The sequence below is a fragment of the Scomber scombrus genome, chromosome 14 (assembly GCF_963691925.1).
Source record: "Scomber scombrus chromosome 14, fScoSco1.1, whole genome shotgun sequence".
NCBI lineage: Eukaryota > Metazoa > Chordata > Actinopteri > Scombriformes > Scombridae > Scomber > Scomber scombrus.
In genome coordinates this window covers 29052299-29070997 of record NC_084983.1, presented here as the reverse complement: position 1 = coordinate 29070997, position 18699 = coordinate 29052299, and the positions used below count along the sequence as shown (strand labels likewise).

Below are 18699 nucleotides of genomic sequence, written 5' to 3'. Positions count from 1 at the left end.
CTCGGTCATCCGGGAGGAGCTCGGAGTAGACCGGCTGCTCCTCCGCGTTTAGAGGAGCCAGATGAGGTGGCTCTGGCATCTAGTTAGGATGCCTCCCGGACGCCTCCCTGGTGAGGTGTTCAGGGCACGTCCCACCGGTAGGTGACCCCAGGAGAAGACCCAGGACACGCTGGAGAGACTATGTCTCTCGGCTGGCCTGGGAACGCCTCGGGATCCCACGGGATGAGCTGGACGAAGTGGCTGGGGAGAGGGAAGTCTGGGCTTCCCTGCTTAGGCTGCTGCCCTCGCGACCCGACCCCGGATAAGCGGACAGAAGACGGATGGATGGATGGATGGATAACCAGCCACACTCCCATTCACACGTAATTTAGAGTGACCAATTAACCTAACCTGCATGTTTTAGGTCTGTTGGAGGAAGCTGGAGTACTTGTTGAGAGCCCACGCAGGCATGGGGAGAACATGCAAACTCCTTTGACTCGTATTATCTTGAAATATATAAAAACTGTAACTTTGCACTTGCCAGATATGTGACTTAATAATGAATCCTTAGTGACTGTTATTAACCTTTGTGTCGTCCTCCCGGGTCAAATTGACCCCGTCTGTTTTGACTGTTCCTTCCTTCCTTCTGTCTTTCCTCCCTCCCTCCTCTCTTTCTTTCCTTCCTCTCTTTCCTCCCTTCCTACTTTACTTCCTCCATCCCCCTTTCTTCCTTCCTTTTGTCCTCCCTTCCTCCCTCCCCCCTTCTCTCCTTCCTTTCCTTCCTCCCTTCTTTCCTTCCTTCCTCCCTCCCTTCCTTCTTTCCTCCCTCCCTCCCTCCTTCTCTCTTTCTTTCCTCCCCCCTACCTTCCTCCCTTACTTCTTTCCTCTGTCCTTCTTTCCTTCCTCCCTTCCTCCTTCCTTCCTTCCTTCCTTCCTTCTTCCTCCCTTCCTTGACTCGAGGACAACAGGACGATTAAGCCAGATAAAGCTCACATCATTGATAAACTCTTAAACACGTATAAGGCCCAATGACGTTGGTTCTATGGGGAGAGGACGTCCCTCTCGGACAATCTGTTCTCAACCACTTAATGAATTAAACGTTTTTGTATGAAATATATAAAACTGAACTCCCACAGATGTGTAACACAGTGAAACTTTGAGAACTGTTTAAATTGTTTTGTGTTTTTGAAGTCAGGTCCAGGTGGAGCTTTACTGAACATGAAAAGGTCGACACCCTGTGACGTCTGCCCACAACAGGTTTTAATCCAAAAATAGAGCAAACCTAATATACATTAGGAGGAGAAATTGTTTCTTAGACATTCATATCTGTATTCCAAATATGTGCACATGCCTGCTAAAAAGTAATTAGACTTGAGTTTCATGCTTCGTGTTTCATCTGCATGTTGCTGTTCATGGTGTCTAACTAAAATCATTTTTTGACACAATATCACCGTCTGAACAGTGTTGCTGGGATGTTACAATGTTTAGCAGACTATTTTATCCAAAGCAATGAGCATCTGAGAGTTAATACAACACAAGCAAGAATCTAGTCTGGAGGGAACAACACAAATAAGTGCCATAAAGCTGAGTTCAGGTCCAATAGGACGTAGGTGCCAACAGGCAGTGCACAGAGGCGACACATAGAGTGCATAGAAACCTTTTTTGACTTGAGTTTCTTGATTTGCATGTTATCTGCATGTTGCTGTTTTTGGACAGTTGTTTCAGTCCAGCATACACAGAGGTAAATGGCATTTTGTTTGTTCTGCTCATGATATTACATTTTTTCTTATGTGAGTGTCCATATACATAAGTCATGCATGACATGAGGAAATCCCATTATACTTTAGAAAAAGGGACACACTACTCATTCTCTATTTAAATATATAATAAATTAACACATTTTATCAGAAACTATATTTATTGATGAAATTATAAGTATGCAGGTTTTAGCGTCTGCTGGAACAACTTAGAGCAAAGGTGAACGTCTCCACTGAAAGCATAGATGGTATACAAGGACAGGTCTGATGGTCTGGTCTCTGATTCCATAGATAAAAGAACTTAGACATCTGGGGAGGATAATAATACACACATAAAGTACAATCTGGATGCGGACACTCATTATCCTGTCTACGACTTTAGAGACAACTACAAGCAATGGGTTGTGGAGAGCAGAAGAGAGACTGAGGCCCAGCTGCACCAGATGCAGCAGCAGTGTGTTACGAGCTTTATGGGCTGAAGCTTTGTCTGTGGAGGCCGACCTGGCTGCTATAATCACACCAATATACGAAGAAATGACTGCCACACCAGCTGATACAAACAGAAAACAAGTGAAAACTTTGTCATAATGATCAGATATTGGATCAATCAACATACTGTCTTTGCCACAAAAGTCTTCCATCTGCAGGTTCTCTGAGTTTTCAAAAGGAACATTTGAGCCTAAAAGAACTCGAGTAATAATATTTAGTGAATTGAACCCCCAAACCATCATAATGGCCAGCCCTGTGTTTCTGATGGTGATGATGGTAGCGTGCCTCAGTGGGTAGCACACAGCTACATATCTCTCCAGAGACATCACCACCAGTGTGAGAGGAGAGATTTCATTTGTGAGATTTGTAAGCATGATGAGAAAACCACATACAGGATAAATCAGTCTTAATCTACAAACAGCCAGTATATACATTAACTGACTCTGTACCAAGTGTACAGTATCTGCAAAAAGGAGGTTATATAGAAGAATGTAACGGGAGGTCTCACGAAACACAGGTTTACTCCTCAAAGTGAATAACATGGTCCCATTAATAGAAAGAAACACACAGCATGGCACTGAAGTCAGAATGGCAAACATCACCGTTCCCAGTAGCTCCTGATACTGCAGTCCAACAGTGATGTTGGTCTGAGACTGATTTGCGTACAACATATCATTGAATAAAAATGTGAACCTGTTGATGTTATTGAAGCACAAAGACACAGTTAATCTTGTTCAGTTAGTGTTCCCATAAGAGTGATGATTCCTTGTATTTGGAGCATAGAAGCCTGCTGTTGAGTTCACATGCAAATCTTCTGATCATCCACAGAAATGTATCCTGTGCAGGTGGTTAGTAGGTTAGTGGTCTTGTCTGTTTCAGTGTCAGCAGTGCTCCTCTGCAGTGTTTGCCTATGTTGGCAGACTATATGAGCTCAATCATAACACTCACCTCACGTGACACCATCGCATGTAAGCAATGGTGTTGTAAAAAATGAGTGTCATTATGGAAGACATGATGACATGGACCAGGCAATTGGTAAATAATGAGAGGGATTACATCATCCTGCAGGAGAGAATTTTGAGTAGTGTGCTATTGTTTATTATAGTTGGAGTTATTTATGTTTTATCATAATAAACATGTGAAAAGAAGGTCTATGGATGGAAAACTATTCACCTGAATTAATGCATGATGATCTCCCTTTAAAAGCTTAGTCAAAAAAGACAGCCCCACACTTGGTCTTTTACAATGGACCGAGAGTTCCGGCCCATTAGTTCTGCAGTATAGAAGAAGGTTGTAACAACCCATCAAACAACAGCTGCAGGTCCCAAAGTGCTGAGCAAGAATTAAGGGCCTCGTCCAATGGACCCCATAGAGAACAACATCACCAATTGGTGGCTCTTGAAAGTGAATAATATTAATAATAATACAGTTTATTTATAAAGCAATTCACATTTGCAAAGCAAAACTCAAAGTAATATTCTTTGTGCTAAGAATGCAGTGTAATTCAAGACTTTAAGAGTCAGGCATAACAAGCCAAAAGAACTTGAAGATTTATGGTCTTTGATTCAACAGCTTGTAACGAACTGCCAACATGACCCATAAATGTTAAGAGCTTAAGATCATATCGACCTTGTCTATATCCATAGCTGTGGGAAGCAGGGGTGCAGGAGTGGATGGCAACCTATAGGCCCTTTTGTGTTGTCGCAATGATGTATTTTTTCTGTTGTGTGTGAGCTGGTCCAGCAAAAACATTGGCATGGAGAAAAAAAGCAACATAGCTGATCGCGGTGGAGCTGCTTACTATGGACATTTCACTCCACATCTGCCATCCCTGTAGGCTGTAGTGCTTTTTAAATTATGTCAAGCAGCGCAAGCTTTCCAGGTTGTTTCTTTATTGTGTGTTCTATTGATGTATGGGTGTTTCTTTAATAATTTATCTTAAAGATTAGAGAGGCTGTTTTCACGAATTGTTAAAATTTCCATGCAGTAGTTTCCAGTAGTGTCACTTCAGCCAATATTGTGGGACATTTAAGTAGCAAAACTAAAAACTATAGCTATAAATTTGGCAGGACAAAGGATATACTCCAGAATAAACAAAATTCAACTTTTACTTCTAAAATAATTTTTTTAGACAGCTCTGATGGAGCTCGATATTTATCCATAGACTGTATATAAAATGGACTTAACATCCGTGACGTCACCCATTGGTTTGTGGACTGCTGCTTGGAAGTGAATAGTATCGGATCTGAGCAGCGCCATCTTGAAAATTTCAGGTGCATGCTGGGAAAAATAAAAACACGGATTCTACTTATATGGGCATCAGGAGGAGCATGAGGCTCCCTCCTGAACCTGTGAACCAATCAACCTGTCAATCATGACGTAGCCACGCCCTAATGCATACCCTGCTTTATCGTCACATATAAAATCAGGGAGGCCAAAATGTCCCAAATGAACATCATACTGCATTGAAGAAGGCTTTAAACTAGCGATTGAGACCATAAACACATTTTGAAAATGTTTACTGAGGTTAGAAATCAAGTGAGAAGTTGGTGAATTCTCCATTGACTTGTATAGAGACGGAAGTCCTTTTGACACCAAAACGGTCGCCCCCTGGTGGCCTTTTGATAGAATGCAGTTTTAAGTTACTTCCGCGTTGGCATCATTTCAGAGGACCGGAACTCCCCGCCTGTATTTATCAGGAGAACGACTGCTTTACTCCACTTTTACTGTATGAACCTGGACTGTGTGTATGACGTATTGCATATGTAGAAGAAAACAGAACATTAATTAACATTAGATCCTGACAGATCTGGTAGGTTCGTCTCAAGATTTAAATAGTCAAAGAAGTTATGCTGCTGTGCCTGGTGCGTAAATGTGCACAGTGTCTCTCTGCAGATGATCACTGCAAATAAACTCCTTTGTGTTTCCTCTTCCTGTGTTTCTAAAGCCTCCGTTGTCTACCACTGGTTCTTCAGTTTTCTAAGCAGAGATTGGATGGCTGCCTTTGTTTTGGTATGGGCCATTCTTTTAGCCTTGCAGCTGATGTCATTGTGCTAGGTGATAATAAAGGTTTTCCACTTGATGTCAATGAGCTGTTGGATCTCAATGCCATCCTCATCGTACCAGTATTAGCCAAGGGTGCATTTTCAGGTGTCCATGATGCAGCAGCTGAAAGGTATTTCTGCCGCAGTCCAAGGGCTTGTAATCTGAGTCAAACACCCACCAGCTGTGTGTCAGGTTGTGGCTATAGGCTGCCAGACTTCACACTCCTGCCCTAATCACCATTTCCTGATTGCCACAGATTCTTTGAACCAAACTCCTTTAAATATCTTCTGGATATTGCCTGGGCAGTACAACACTGAGAGCAGCCTGAAGTGGCTGTCATGCTAAATGTGACAATGACAATATTAGCCAACAAATATTTAATATGCATTTGCTGACCCTCAAAATACATGGTTAGCATGATTTACTGCTGAATGTGAAAATGTTAATGTGCAATTTTTAATGATAACATGCAAACATGATAAACACTGCATGCTAAATATCAAGGGCCTGTTCAGCCTAATCACAAAATCACTTCTCTACCCATGCAGATAACACACTTAAATTTGAGGTGAATAGTGCGTAAAAGTCGCCAATGCTCTGTTGATTTACTAACGGCAGAGTTCCAAACTTCCTCTCACATTAACATCAGGCCAAGAATGCCTGCCTCTCACAGCATAAAGCTTTGTTGTATTTACAGGGATTTACTGCTTCTGCCTGCTGTCCATTTAGTATCACACCCAAAACCAGTCTTTCGTTTTCACGTGGTGGGCATGTTGAGCCATATATCCACATGAGCTGACCCTCTTCTTAACCAGAGTTGACTTTTGTTAAGCAACTTTGCTACGAGGAATGAATATATATTCAATGAAACTGACCTTGCATGCATTTAATGCCTTTAACCGAAACACTGAAAGAAAATTGAGGGAGAGAAAAGTATAAAAGATCATGGGCTCAGCTAGCAACAACTTTGTCACATAGTTCACCTTCCTAGAGTAACACTAAATCTATATTGTACAGCTTGGCACTCACATCTGGGGGGAGCCAAGCCCAAATCAAACACATTTTGTTACAAAATGAACACACACAGAGGCAGCAGGATGGGCAGTAAAGATGAACTCCGACAAACACCAACTAATAAATCCTGCATAATCTGCCTTTAAAGCTTTATTATGAATTACACAACCTGGGAAATGTTATTATCAGGACACAAAAATGAGATACATTTCTGTTTACTGCAGTACAAATAAATTAACTAGTGACACATTTTAGGGGTGGAAATTATATATAAGTACTTTATTGTGTACAAAGTACAGATACAAGTACAAATATAATACCAGAAAGCATTAACAGAAAGGAAAGCCATTTTAATCTTCCACATGAGTTTATCAATAAGCTCAGCTCAGTTCTATATATCTAATATCTATTGGCACATACTATGTTGTATATTAGTAGTGCAAAGTTTTGTTCACAACAAAATATTTTGAGAACAAGAATTAGGTTAATATATACCATATGAATATATATATATATACATATGTAAGTATGAAATATATAAACAATTGACTGTATATGGTAAATCAGACTTAATATGCACTCACAAGGCAAGACCAACACACAAATGTGCACAAATGTATTATAAAATGAATTTACGAACATTAATGTATTTCTTTTTATCTAAACCTCTTGGTAAACACAGCTGTGTATTACAATTATTATCACTTGAAATATATGTCAGAAAACAAACATAAAATTAGGGTTTGTTAAATTTCTCACTGGCTCTTGCTGAATACAACTGAACATCTGCACTGACAGCACAGATTCTGCATGAGGGCCGCTCTGATAGTTTGATCCCTGAGACCATAAATGAGAGCACTCAGACACCTTGGAAGGATATTCAAGCACACAAAGCATACATTGTAAATACGCATAAGGGCCAATCTCCCCACTATTCTAGCAAAGGTTATGATGAATTTAGAGGCAAAGGTGGAGGTGAGAATCAGGATTAGCTGAATCATGTGAAGCAGGAGAGTCTGAAGAGCCTTTCTGGCCGAGGTTTTGTCTTTTGAGACAGACCTGGCTACGAGTGCTACACCAATGTAGGAGCCGATGATTACCACACCTATTGACAGAAACAGAGTGCTGGCATACACTTCTTCAAAAACTTTTAACATTGGTGCAAAAACAAACGCCTCTTTAGAGCAAAAGACACCCATCTGCATCAGGGAGAAGTCTGTCAACACATATGACAACATGAAACCACGAATGACGATGTTAATCAAACTGAAAGACCAAACCACTGCAATGGCTATGCCTGTGCTTCTCATGTTGAAGACAGTAGCATGCCTCAGTGGATAACATACAGCCACATATCTCTCAAGTGACATCACAGCCAAGGTGAGAGGGGAGATTGTGGCTGTCAAATTTGAGAGTAAGATAAGGAGACCACATGGTAAATATATCAGGTTTATCCGTAAGGCAGCCAGTAAGTAAAGCAGAACTGCTATTGCCATGTGAGCGGTGTCTGCAAAGAGCAAGTTGTACAGCAGGATGTAACGAGATGTCTCACAAAACACCTGCTTACTCCTCAGGGTGAACAGCAAAACACTGTTAATGTAAAGAAAAGAGCAGTTTGATCCCACGGATAACATGCCAAACATCATTACCTCCTGTGATGTTTGATATTGCAGACCAGCAGTGATATTGGTCTTGGGCTGCAGCAAAGACAACATTACAGTACATGTGAAGAAAAAAGGCTTCTTTGGCTTGCTGTAGTTGTAATAATAAACTGTATAACAGACAAAGCAAAGACAAAGCAGTTATAGATGACCCATCAGCACAAACACCTGTTGAGTGTAGAAGCCCAAGTTATCCATCAGTGTTGAGCAGTGAAGTCATGAGGTCAGAGGCCATGTTCGTCTCCACCAGGGAAGAGCTGGTGTGGAGCTGTCTTCTCATGCAACATGCAGTATATATACTGTTTCCTCATACTCACTTCACAGGACACCATTACATCAACTTAGTCATGATATTAGAAATGAGTGATGTCATCTCTATACTATTGTCTTTTTCCACTTCTTCCATTTGTTTTGTTTTTTACTTTTTTTGGCATTCAGTGAACGTATCAATCATTCAAGTAGTTCTGATTATTATGTGAATGTGCAGTTAGTATTGTACTCAGTACAGTTAATATAATTTGGAGGTAATGCTTTATTTTACAGGTCCCCTAATTTTATACTAATTTCCTGGAATTCCTTTGAGTATTTAATGGTTAATATTTAGGACATTTGGTACAAAGTATAAGAAAAACATTTAGATTAGTTGGTAAGAACCCACTCATTATAAACTAAATGTAGCTGCTGTGTAAAGGTTAAAACACAATGCCACTGAATGGTGCATGTCAAAGCAGCATTCCAGACTATTTTCTTCTTTTTTAACACCTACACTGGCAGCAGCAAGGTGCGTATTTATTTTATATTTTTTGCTGTGCTTGGAGCACTTATGGGCATCAAGCTTTGTACAGTGGATGTGTAGCCTCCAGCCACCTCCAAACCAAACCACCTCATCCTGATGTTCCTGCAATCATCGCATTTCATTCATGTGTAGCTGAGACTGGCCCCGGAACCTGCATGACAATCACAGGTGTTTCTGCTCACCGCTTTCTCTACTCACCCTAACTAGTCCCACCTGTCTCTTCCCTCCTCTGCTCTGATTACTCTGCCAGCTGCGCTGCATTACCCACTAACCTCTCCCAGTATTTAAAGCCTCTTCTTACAGCTCTACTTTGTCAGATCGTCTGCAAAGCCCACAGTCTGAACCTGTTTGCTCGCACTTCATCTGATTCCTGCTTTGTGACCCCGGACCTGCCTGTATCCTGACGACTCTTCTGCCCCGGAAACCTTCTCGACTCCTGACTACTCTTCTACCCCGGTAATTCTGACCAGCCTTCTGCCTTGCACTACGATTTTGGATTCTCCTTCAACTGTACTTCTGCCTTCTTTCATCGTGCTGTTGTGTTTGTGTTCCCCCCCACCAGGACTTCTGGACCACCCACCACCTTCTCCCTTGGATGCATCATTGCCACTGGGGGGGACACACACACAGCACGTTGGACGGACCACTGGAACTCCTGTAACCCCGGTACCCCTTCACCACTGGAACCCTCACTCACTTCCAACTTCTCTTTCCCTGAAAATTCAATAAACATTCTTGTGTGATGCAATTGTGGTCCTCCGGTCATCTGTCTGATCCTTGACAGTACGATCTGACCACCATGGACCCAGCGCACATTTCCCCCAACATGGAAACCGACGAGCCTGAGCAACCCACCGCCATGCAACGTCTGGAAAACGCTGAGAGAGAGGTAAACCGCATGAGCGGCGACATTGCCTCCCTGCTACAGGTCTGCCACCAACAGCAGCAGCAGTTCCAGCAGCAACAGCAACAGGTCCAGCACCAGCAACAACAACTCGGCTTAATCGTCCAGCTCCTCACCAACCTTACCCCAGCCGCTCTACCCGCCGGCCTAGCCCCAGCCGCTCTGCCCGCCAGTCCAGCTCCAGTCAGTCTGCCCACAAGCCCAGCACCTGAGTCATCTGCCCCAGTCACTGCAGCCGCTGCTTTTGCCCCAGAACCCAAGATTGGAAACCCAGAGCGGTTCAACGGCGATTCAACCCAGGTCCGGCCATTCCTGATTAGCTGCTGACTTCAGTTCTCCTTGCAGCCAAGGACCTTTGCCACGGAAGGGGCCCCTGCATGTGCAACCTTCGACCTGTTTGCTGAGGAGATGCTGAAGGTGTTTGACCTGGATTCACAGACCACAGAGGCATCCCGTGAACTGTTTAGTATTCGGCAAGGCAGACGAACAGTTGCAGACCATTCCATCGACTTCCGAACCCTGGTAAGACGAAGTTCTTGGAACACACCATCGCTGGTGGACGCGTTCTTCCATAGCTTGGCCGACTACATCAAGGATGAGTTGGTCTCCCATGAACTGCCTTCCACCCTTGATGAAGCCATCGCACCGGTTGTCCGGATCGACAGAAGGATACAGACCCGCCGTCGTGAGAGGGGGTGCCAGAATCCACCAACCACAGGCATTCGGAGAAATTCGACTGGACCCCTGTCATCTACTGCTACCCAACCAAGCCAGCTTGACCAGTCTGAGCCCATGGAGATTGGGCGAGCCTCTCTCACTCCAGCAGAACGCCAGCGCCGCTTCACCTTAAACCTCTGCCTCTACTGTGGAGGTGATTCACATCGTGTTGCCACCTGCCCTTTAAAAGCCGAAGCTCACCGGACATAGGGGGAGTCCGGTTGAGCTCAATGACCATCCAGTCCTCCGACCGCAAAACCCTGCTGCAAGTTGACCTCCATCTCTCTGACTCAACTCACACCCTGGCTGCTCTGGTGGATTCTGGTGCCGAAGCCAACATAATAGACATCAAGCTGGCACGCCAACTGGGACTAGAGAGTCACCGTTTGACACCTCCTATTCCTGCCCGGGCGCTGGATGGACATTTACTCGGATCAGTCACTCATGTCACGGCCCCGTCTCAATGAGCCTGTCCGGAAACCATCCAGTTTCACCTGCTCCACTTTCCGGGCCAGCCCCTCATCCTGGGTTACCCATGGCTCCGCCGGCACAACCCTCACCTCGACTGGGTGACCGGGGAGATCAGGGAGTGGGGAGAAGACTGCCATCGAACCTGCCTGCTTGCTGCCGCCTTACCCCCACGGCCAGTACCCACCAACTCTGCTCCAGACCTTGCCAATGTCCCGGAATGCTACCACGGTCTCAGAGAAGTGTTCAACAAGGCAAGAGCCACATGGCTGCCCCCTCACCGGCCGTACGACTGTGCCATCGACCTCCTCCCTAGAACAGCTCCTCCCAAGGCCCGTCTCTATTGATTGTCTGCTCCTGAGAGGCAGTCCATGGAGGACTACATCAATGACTCTCTGTCTGCAGGGTTAATCCGTCCATCTTCATCTCCTGCTGGTGCTGGCTTCTTCTTTGTGGGGAAGAAAGACGGATCCCTTCGCCCCTGCATCGATTACAGGGGGCTCAACGACATCACGGTTAAGAACCGTTACCCTCTGCCTCTGCTCACCTCTGCCTTTGAGTTGCTCCAGGGAGCCACAGTCTTTACCAAATTGGATCTCAGAAACGCATACCACCTAGTGCGGATCCGGGAGGGGGATGAATGGAAGACCGCATTCAATACACCAACAGGCCACTACGTATCTGGTTATGCCCTTTGGCCTCACCAATGCTCCTGCTGTGTTCCAGGCTCTTGTGAACGACGTGCTGCGGGACATGTTAAACCAATTTGTCTTCATTTACCTGGATGACATCTTGATCTTCTCCAGAAGCCTGTCTGACCACACCCGTCATGTCCAGCAAGTCCTTCGTCGTCTCCTGGAGAATTCCCTCTGTGTCAAGGCGGAGAAATGTGAGTTTCACGTCAAGACGGTGGCCTTCCTGGGGTACATTGTGGCAGAGGGAAGTATCCAAATGGATCCAGCCAAGGTGTCAGCAGTCAGTTCATGGCCAGTTCCGGAGAACAGAAAGAAGCTGCAGCAGTTCTTGGGGTTTGCTAACTTCTATAGAAAGTTTGTCAGGAACTACAGTACCCTTGCCGCCCCTCTGACTGCTCTAACCAGCACCAAGCAACCCTTCACCTGGACCCCAGCAGCCGACAAAGCCTTCGGTATCCTCAAGGCAAGGTTCACCTCCGCTCCCATCCTCCAGATGCCTGATGTGGACCGGCAATTCATCGTGGAGGTGGATGCCTCTGATGTGGGAGTTGGTGCTGTGATTTCCCAGTGGGCTGCGGAGGATAAGAAGCTCCATCCCTGTGCATTTTTCTCACGTCGGTTGTCCCCCTCTGAGTGCAATTACGACATAGGGAACCGAGAGCTGCTAGCTGTAAAGCTTGTCCTGGAGGAGTGGCGTCACTGGCTGGAGGGGGCCACCGTCCCATTCCTCGTTTGGACTGATCATAAAAACTTGGAGTACATCCGCACGGCCAAATGGTTGAACTCCAGGCAGTCCCGCTGGGCCCTCTTCTTCACGCGGTTTAACTTCACTCTGTCATACCGGCCTGGATCACGCAACACCAAGCCAGACGCCCTCTCCCGCCAATTCCAGAAAGGTGACACTCCCAAGGATCCTGTGTCGATTCTGCCCAGTCCCTGCATCGTAGCAGCTCTGACCTGGGATGTCGAGGAACGGGTGCTGGAAGCTCTTCGTAATCAGCCAGGTCCCAGCACTTGTCCAGTTGACCGCCTCTTTGTTCCCGAAGATCTCAGGTCCCAGGTCATTCAATGGGGACAACTCCCGCCTAGCTTGTCACCCTGGCTCCAACCGCACTTACGACCTGCTCGACCAGAGATTCTGGTGGCCCTCTCTGAAAAAGGATGTACGGGAATTCGTCCAAGCCTGTCCCATCTGCAGCCAAAACAAGTCGGCCTGCCAGCCCCCAGCCGGATTGCTGCAGCCTCTGCCTGTGCCCACACGTCCCTGGTCTCACATCTCCCTTGACTTTGTCATGGGCCTGCCCCCTTCCAGTGGCATGACTGTCATTCTCACCATAGTCGACAGATTCAGCAAGATGGCACACTTCGTTCCTCTCCCCAAGCTCCCAACCGCCAAGGAGACCGCCCAGGTGGTCCTAGAACAGGTCTTCCGCATCCACGGTCTGCCCAAGGATGTAGTTTCTGATCGTGGCCCACAATTCTCCTCTGCCTTTTGGAAGGAGTTCTGCCGCCTGCTGGGAGCCACAGTCAGTCTGACTTCTGGATTCCATCCCCAATCCAATGGGCAGTCAGAGCGGACAAATCAGGAGCTTGAGAAGGCACTGCGATGCATGTCGTCCCGCAACCCCCACTCCTGGTCACAGCAATTGCCATGGGTGGAGTACGCACACAATTCTCTGACCAGCTCTGCCATCGGTATGTCCCCCTTCCAATGTGTCTATGGATACCAGCCTCCTCTACTCGCCAGCCAGGAAGGGGAGGTTACCTGCCCATCTGCACTTGCTTTTGCCCGTCGATGTCGTCGCACCAGTCACAAGCCGAGCCACACTCCTCAAATCCGTTGCCAGCTACACTACCGGGGCCAACCGTCGGAGAATCCCTGCACCCACCTACCATGTGGGCCAAAGAGTGTGGTTGTCATCCAAGGACCTGCTGCTCAAGGTGGAGTCACGAAAGCTGGCGCCCAGGTTCCTTGGTCCATTCCCCATCAAGAGGGTGATCAGCCCAACTGCTGTCCGGCTCCAACTGCCCAATTCCATGAGGGTGCACCCAACTTTCCATGTGTCAAAGATTAAGCCCATTCATGAGAGTCCGCTGGTTCCTGCTGCACCCCCTCCTCCTCCACGCCTTGTCAATGGTGGTCCAGTATACACCGTCCGCCGCCTGCTTCGGTCCAGACGGAGAGGTAGGGGCCTCCAGTACCTCGTTGACTGGGAGGGCTATGGACCTGAGGAAAGGACCTGGGTGCCGGCTGGTCGGATTGTGGATCGGACCCTCATCACCAGCTTCCACCAACGGCATCCTGATCAGCCTGCAATCCGGAGGGGGTGCCCCAGAGGGGTTCCTGACCGTCCTACCCGCCCGGCGTCCCGTCCTGTGCCTGACCCTGTCCCGCAGCCAGTGATCCGTAGGGGCCGTCTCAGAGGGGCCCCTGGCCGTCCTACCCGCTCGGCCTCTTGTCCTGTACCTGACCCTGACCCAGTCTTGGGCCCTGTCCCCGACCACGAGCCTCCAGCTTCCTCGGAGGATGAGGGCGCTCACTCGGACCGTTCATAGTTCTAACCCTCCGCCGGCTCCCCTCCTCCCGCCCGGCGTGATGTTGCGTTTGGGACTTCTGGGGCCGTCCCTTGGGTGGAGGGTTCTGTCATGAGCCCTCTCACTCCACCGGTTTACTTCCTAATTGGTTCCCATTATCTGCCACTCTGCTCACCGCTTTCTCTACTCACCCTATCTAGTCCCACCTGTCTCTTCCCTCCTCTGCTCTGATTACTCTGCCAGCTGCGCTGCATCACCCATTAACCTCTCCCAGTATTTAAAGCCTCTTCTTACAGCTCTACTTTGTCAGATCGTCTGCAAAGCCCACAGTCTGAACCTGTTTGCTCGCACTTCATCTGATTCCTGCTTTGTGACCCCGGACCTGCCTGTATCCTGACGACTCTTCTGCCCCGGAAAACTAGACCTGCCTTCTCGACTCCTGACTACTCTTCTACCCCGGTAATTCTGACCAGCCTTCTGCCTTGCACTACGATTTTGGATTCTCCTTGAACTGTACTTCTGCCTTCTTTCATCATGCTGTTGTGTTTGTGTTCCCCCCACCAGGACTTCTGCACAACCCACCACCGGCTCCCTTGGATGCATCATTGCCACTGGGGGGGACACACACACAGCACGTTGGACGGACCACTGGAACTCCTGTAACCCTGGTACCCCTTCACCAATGGAACCCTCACTCACTTCCAACTTCCCTTTCCCTGAAAATTCAATAAACATTCTTGTGTGACGCAATTTTGGTCCTCTGGTCATCTGTCTGATCCGTGACACAGCTGTTCACATCACCTGGTCAAGTCTAACCAATAGCACAGTGACACACATTCGTTGTCAGCCTATCATATTGCAGCTGTCTTCTTAAATGTTCTCCTTCTCTGCTCAGGTGCTCTCTTGATGCTGTTTTGTGCAACCCACCACCTCCTCATCACCACCCAATCTTCAGATTCCTCAATGCAACACTTCAACCTCATCAGCTGATCAGTTTCAGCCTCATGATGACTTTGTTGTGATTTGGCCCAAGATTGATTGATCGAAGTCATCAACCACCACCAGTGTCTGGTCACCATGGGAGGATCTATCATGCTGATGCTCAGGATTTACGTCCTTCGATTCAAAAATTCTCCCTGCAGAGTCCAAGCGCCAAAGACTTTGACAATACCTAATCATTAATATCATCTGCATAATAAACATTATTTTACTTCATTCTCTGGTCTCTCCTCATTGAAATGTCATGTTGCTGTTAGGCGTCCCAGTCATTCAACCTGCGTTTCCTCATGGTGTAGCACAGTACGTTGTAAGCTCTGGTATTTTGTTTGTTTGTACATTGCATCGTTCGTGCTCACCATTTAGCAAAAATCTCTGTATTTTGCAGCTTTAGCGGACTGATTGGTCCCGAGTAGTAAACCCAGCAACCGCCTGTTACCTGTGAAGTTGACCAGTGTCTGAGTTTGTACACTTGGTTAAAAGAGCGAGGTATGTAAATTACCGTCTTTGAATAAATGAAATCTGTGAGTTGCCGTTGATGGCTATTTTGTACAGGCCTTATTTAGTTAATTAGAAAGGTGAATGCATAAGGTTTTTTGTGTTGTTGGTTTTTTATTTATTTAACTGTATTGAATACGATGTGTTTTGTATTGCTTTTATTAATTATGTAGAGTACTGTTTCATATTTGTATGGCTTGTATTTGTGCTTTGTTTAGTTTCACGGTGCTGAATGAAATTAAAAAGTTGAATCCATCAGAGACTCTCTGCCTTGTTTTTCATGAGACCAAGGGCTGCTACATCGGATGTTTCCCTTCTTTCAACATCATACACCCTCCTCCAGGCAACCCAGCTGAGGCTGATCAGACCCCAGCTTGTATCTAGATTGCCAGCAAGCTTCTTTGCTCCCCGTGGTTCTCCTCTTTTGAGCCACAACCATCTTGAGGCTTTCTCTGCCACTTTGGTTGTATATTGTGGATGGCTCTTCCCTTCCTTGCTCCTTCGATGCCCAGCAAACAGAAGCCTCTGGACAGGAATCGGGCTGCAAAACCCCTTCATCCGACCTCTACTGGTAGACACCTTGCTCTCTACCAGGTTTGTTGACACCCACTGACCAGTACCTCGTATTTTATGAATTTCCTTTCAAAGGCCTCTTCTAAGCAGTCTTCTGAAAGTACTGTCAGCTCTAATAGAACGACTTGTTTGTTGGACTTGGATGGGAGAATGTCTGGTCTCAAGGTGGTGGTCACAATATGATTTGGAAAATTCAATTGCCAGTCAAGGTCCACCAACAGCTGCCAGTCCCTCGCAGAGGCCAGAATGGCTGCACATGGTTTTGCAGTGGGTCTTGGCTGTCCCCCAGCTCTGATGGTGGTGATGGCTAACCCTCCATCTGTATTGTCCCTCCCCCATTGCTTTTGAGCAGTTGCTCAGATTGTGCTCCAGTGTCTCATGCTTGGAGCACAGTGACATGCTGATGGCTCCACTTTGCCCCACAGGTGTAGATTTGACAGGCTGGGGAGCACATCATACACGTCTGGATAAAAACCTTGGTCTGCTGTGGTTCAGCGTCCCACAGCTCGACCCAGGTCACCCGCCTCTCAATTGTGTTCTCCCATCGTGTCCACACCCCCTGTTGCCTCATTCCCACTGTCCTGCACAATCTCCCCTCCTCAGCTGTTGCTCTCACCTCTTTCTGGACTAAGCAACGCCTTTCCTTCCCTTCGGTGGTGGGGAGTTGCAAAGGATCTCAATCCAGCCCTGCCTCTCATTACCACTCCTATAAGCCTGCTGTGATGCAGTCGTGACTCTTTTTGCTGAACAGCCTCCTCTGCCCTCCACTTCCTACTTGTCTTCACTTGAATCCCAGCTTTGGTCATGTTTGGATGAATGGAGCCTCTGTAATGCATAACCTATCTGGTTCTCTTCACTTTGGACTCCTCTTCCAAGGACTTGAGTGGCAGTTGTAGTTTGTTGCACTGTCCATGAAGTACAATGCTGCTCTGGCTCTTTGGAAGTCCCAGCCATCGCCTCAGATGTCCGCCAACTTTCCTCTCTATGGTCTCAACTGTTGAGATCACCACTTCATAAACGAGGAGTGGTAACAAAGTTCTAGAAAGAATGCCATGCTGATACAGTCATGATCTATACTTCCCTAGCAGGCCAGGCCGGTCCACTGACTTCAGCCAGCAATCCAACTCAGTGCAGGTTGACTGCATGGAAGCTACATCCCTTAGGGTGCTGTCAAACACTTTGCCTAAGCTCTTAACAGACTTCTCATAGATGGTTTGGGTGGTTGCACCTGCAGCGCTAAACCGGAACTTGTCATCCACCTATCCTCTTCTCAGCACCATTGATCTCAACTTGTTGGCGTGACATGCATCCAGGCCAACTCCATCAGCTTTTTGAGTCTCTACATAATCAGCTTGGTGTTGTGGATTCTCACCTCCCTTTGGTTTCTTCAGTGAGGCCCTTTGGCACATTTCTTATTCTCTTCTCCAAACCACGCAGATGCAGTGCTGATGATGTATTCATGTTATTTATCAATTTCAAAATAAATGTGTTTAAAATGTGGTTCTGCTGACAGACAGACTCTCCCTGCCTTTTTTAAAATTGATTTTATTAATTTTATCCATAATAAAAGTTAACAAGGGATCTACCAGATCATGAAGAGAATACTTTTTCTAATGAATAAAGAAAGTTTTTTATGGTTCTATTGTTTAAAAATTCTAAATGTTGTACAAGAACAATGTCTAGTTGCAGCAAGGATCTAGCTGCGCTTAAATGGTAAATGGACTGCACGATATACAGTGCTGTGAAAAAGTATTTGCCCCCTACCAAATTTCTTCTGTTTTTGCTTTTTTGTCACACTTACATGTTTCAGATCATCAAAGAAACTTTAATTTAAGAAAAAGACAATGAGAGTGAACATAAAATGCAGCTTTTAAATGATCATTCCACTTATTTAAAGTAAATAATTATTCAAAACCTATATCACCAATGTGAAAAAGTAATTGCCCCCTTAACTTAATAACTGGTTGTGCCACCCTTTGCTGCAACAACTGCAATCAAGCGTTTGCAATAACTAGCAATGAGTCTTTCACATCGCTGTGTAGGAACTTTTGCCCATTCTTCTTTGCAGAACTGCTTTAATTCAGCCACATTGGAGGGTTTTCGAGCATGAACAGCCCGTTTAAGGTCATGCCACAACATCTTGATTGGATTCAGGTCCGGACTTTGACTAGGCCACTCCAAAAACCTTAATTTTGTTTTTATTTAGCCACTCAGAGGTGGACTTGCTGGTGTGCTTCGGATCATTGTCCTGCTGCATAACCCAAGTGCGCTTGAGCTTCAAGTCACGAACTGATAGCCGGACATTCTCCTTCAAAATGTTTTGATAGAGAGCAGAATTCATGGTTCCGTCAATCACAGCAGGTCGTCCAGGCCCTGAAGCAGCAAAGCAGCCCCAGACCATCACACTACCACCACCATGTTTGACTGTTGGTATGATGTTCTTTGTATAAAATGCTGTGTTAGTTTTGCGCCAGATGTAACTGGACACACACTTTCCAAAAAGTTCCACTTTTGTTTCATCAGTCCACAGAATATTTTCCCAGAAGTCTTGGGGATCATCCAGGTGTTTTTT

At 46.3% G+C, this 18699-nt stretch overlaps 2 protein-coding genes and 1 pseudogene across 2 annotated transcripts; all 3 read right to left on the bottom strand.

Moving 5' to 3' along the window:
• Positions 1-1945: 1945 nt before the first annotated feature.
• LOC133993606 (odorant receptor 131-2-like) lies at positions 1946-2896 on the bottom strand. Its single transcript, XM_062432593.1, has one exon. It carries the CDS (start codon positions 2894-2896, stop codon positions 1946-1948), a length of 951 nt encoding a protein of 316 aa, XP_062288577.1.
• A 4143-nt stretch (positions 2897-7039) lies between these two features.
• On the bottom strand, positions 7040-7891 carry LOC133993605 (odorant receptor 131-2-like). The gene has a single exon (XM_062432591.1). It carries the CDS (start codon positions 7778-7780, stop codon positions 7040-7042), a length of 741 nt encoding a protein of 246 aa, XP_062288575.1. The 5' UTR covers positions 7781-7891.
• Positions 7892-15809: 7918 nt separating this feature from the next.
• On the bottom strand, positions 15810-17536 carry LOC133993604 (uncharacterized; annotated as a pseudogene).
• Positions 17537-18699: the final 1163 nt, after the last annotated feature.

What these genes read in the sequence shown, in the direction of transcription:
- LOC133993606 (XM_062432593.1), bottom strand. Translation starts at nt 2,896, where the DNA reads ATGTTGTACGCAAATCAGTCTCAGACCAACATCACTGTTGGACTGCAG.
- LOC133993605 (XM_062432591.1), bottom strand. Translation starts at nt 7,780, where the DNA reads ATGGCAATAGCAGTTCTGCTTTACTTACTGGCTGCCTTACGGATAAAC.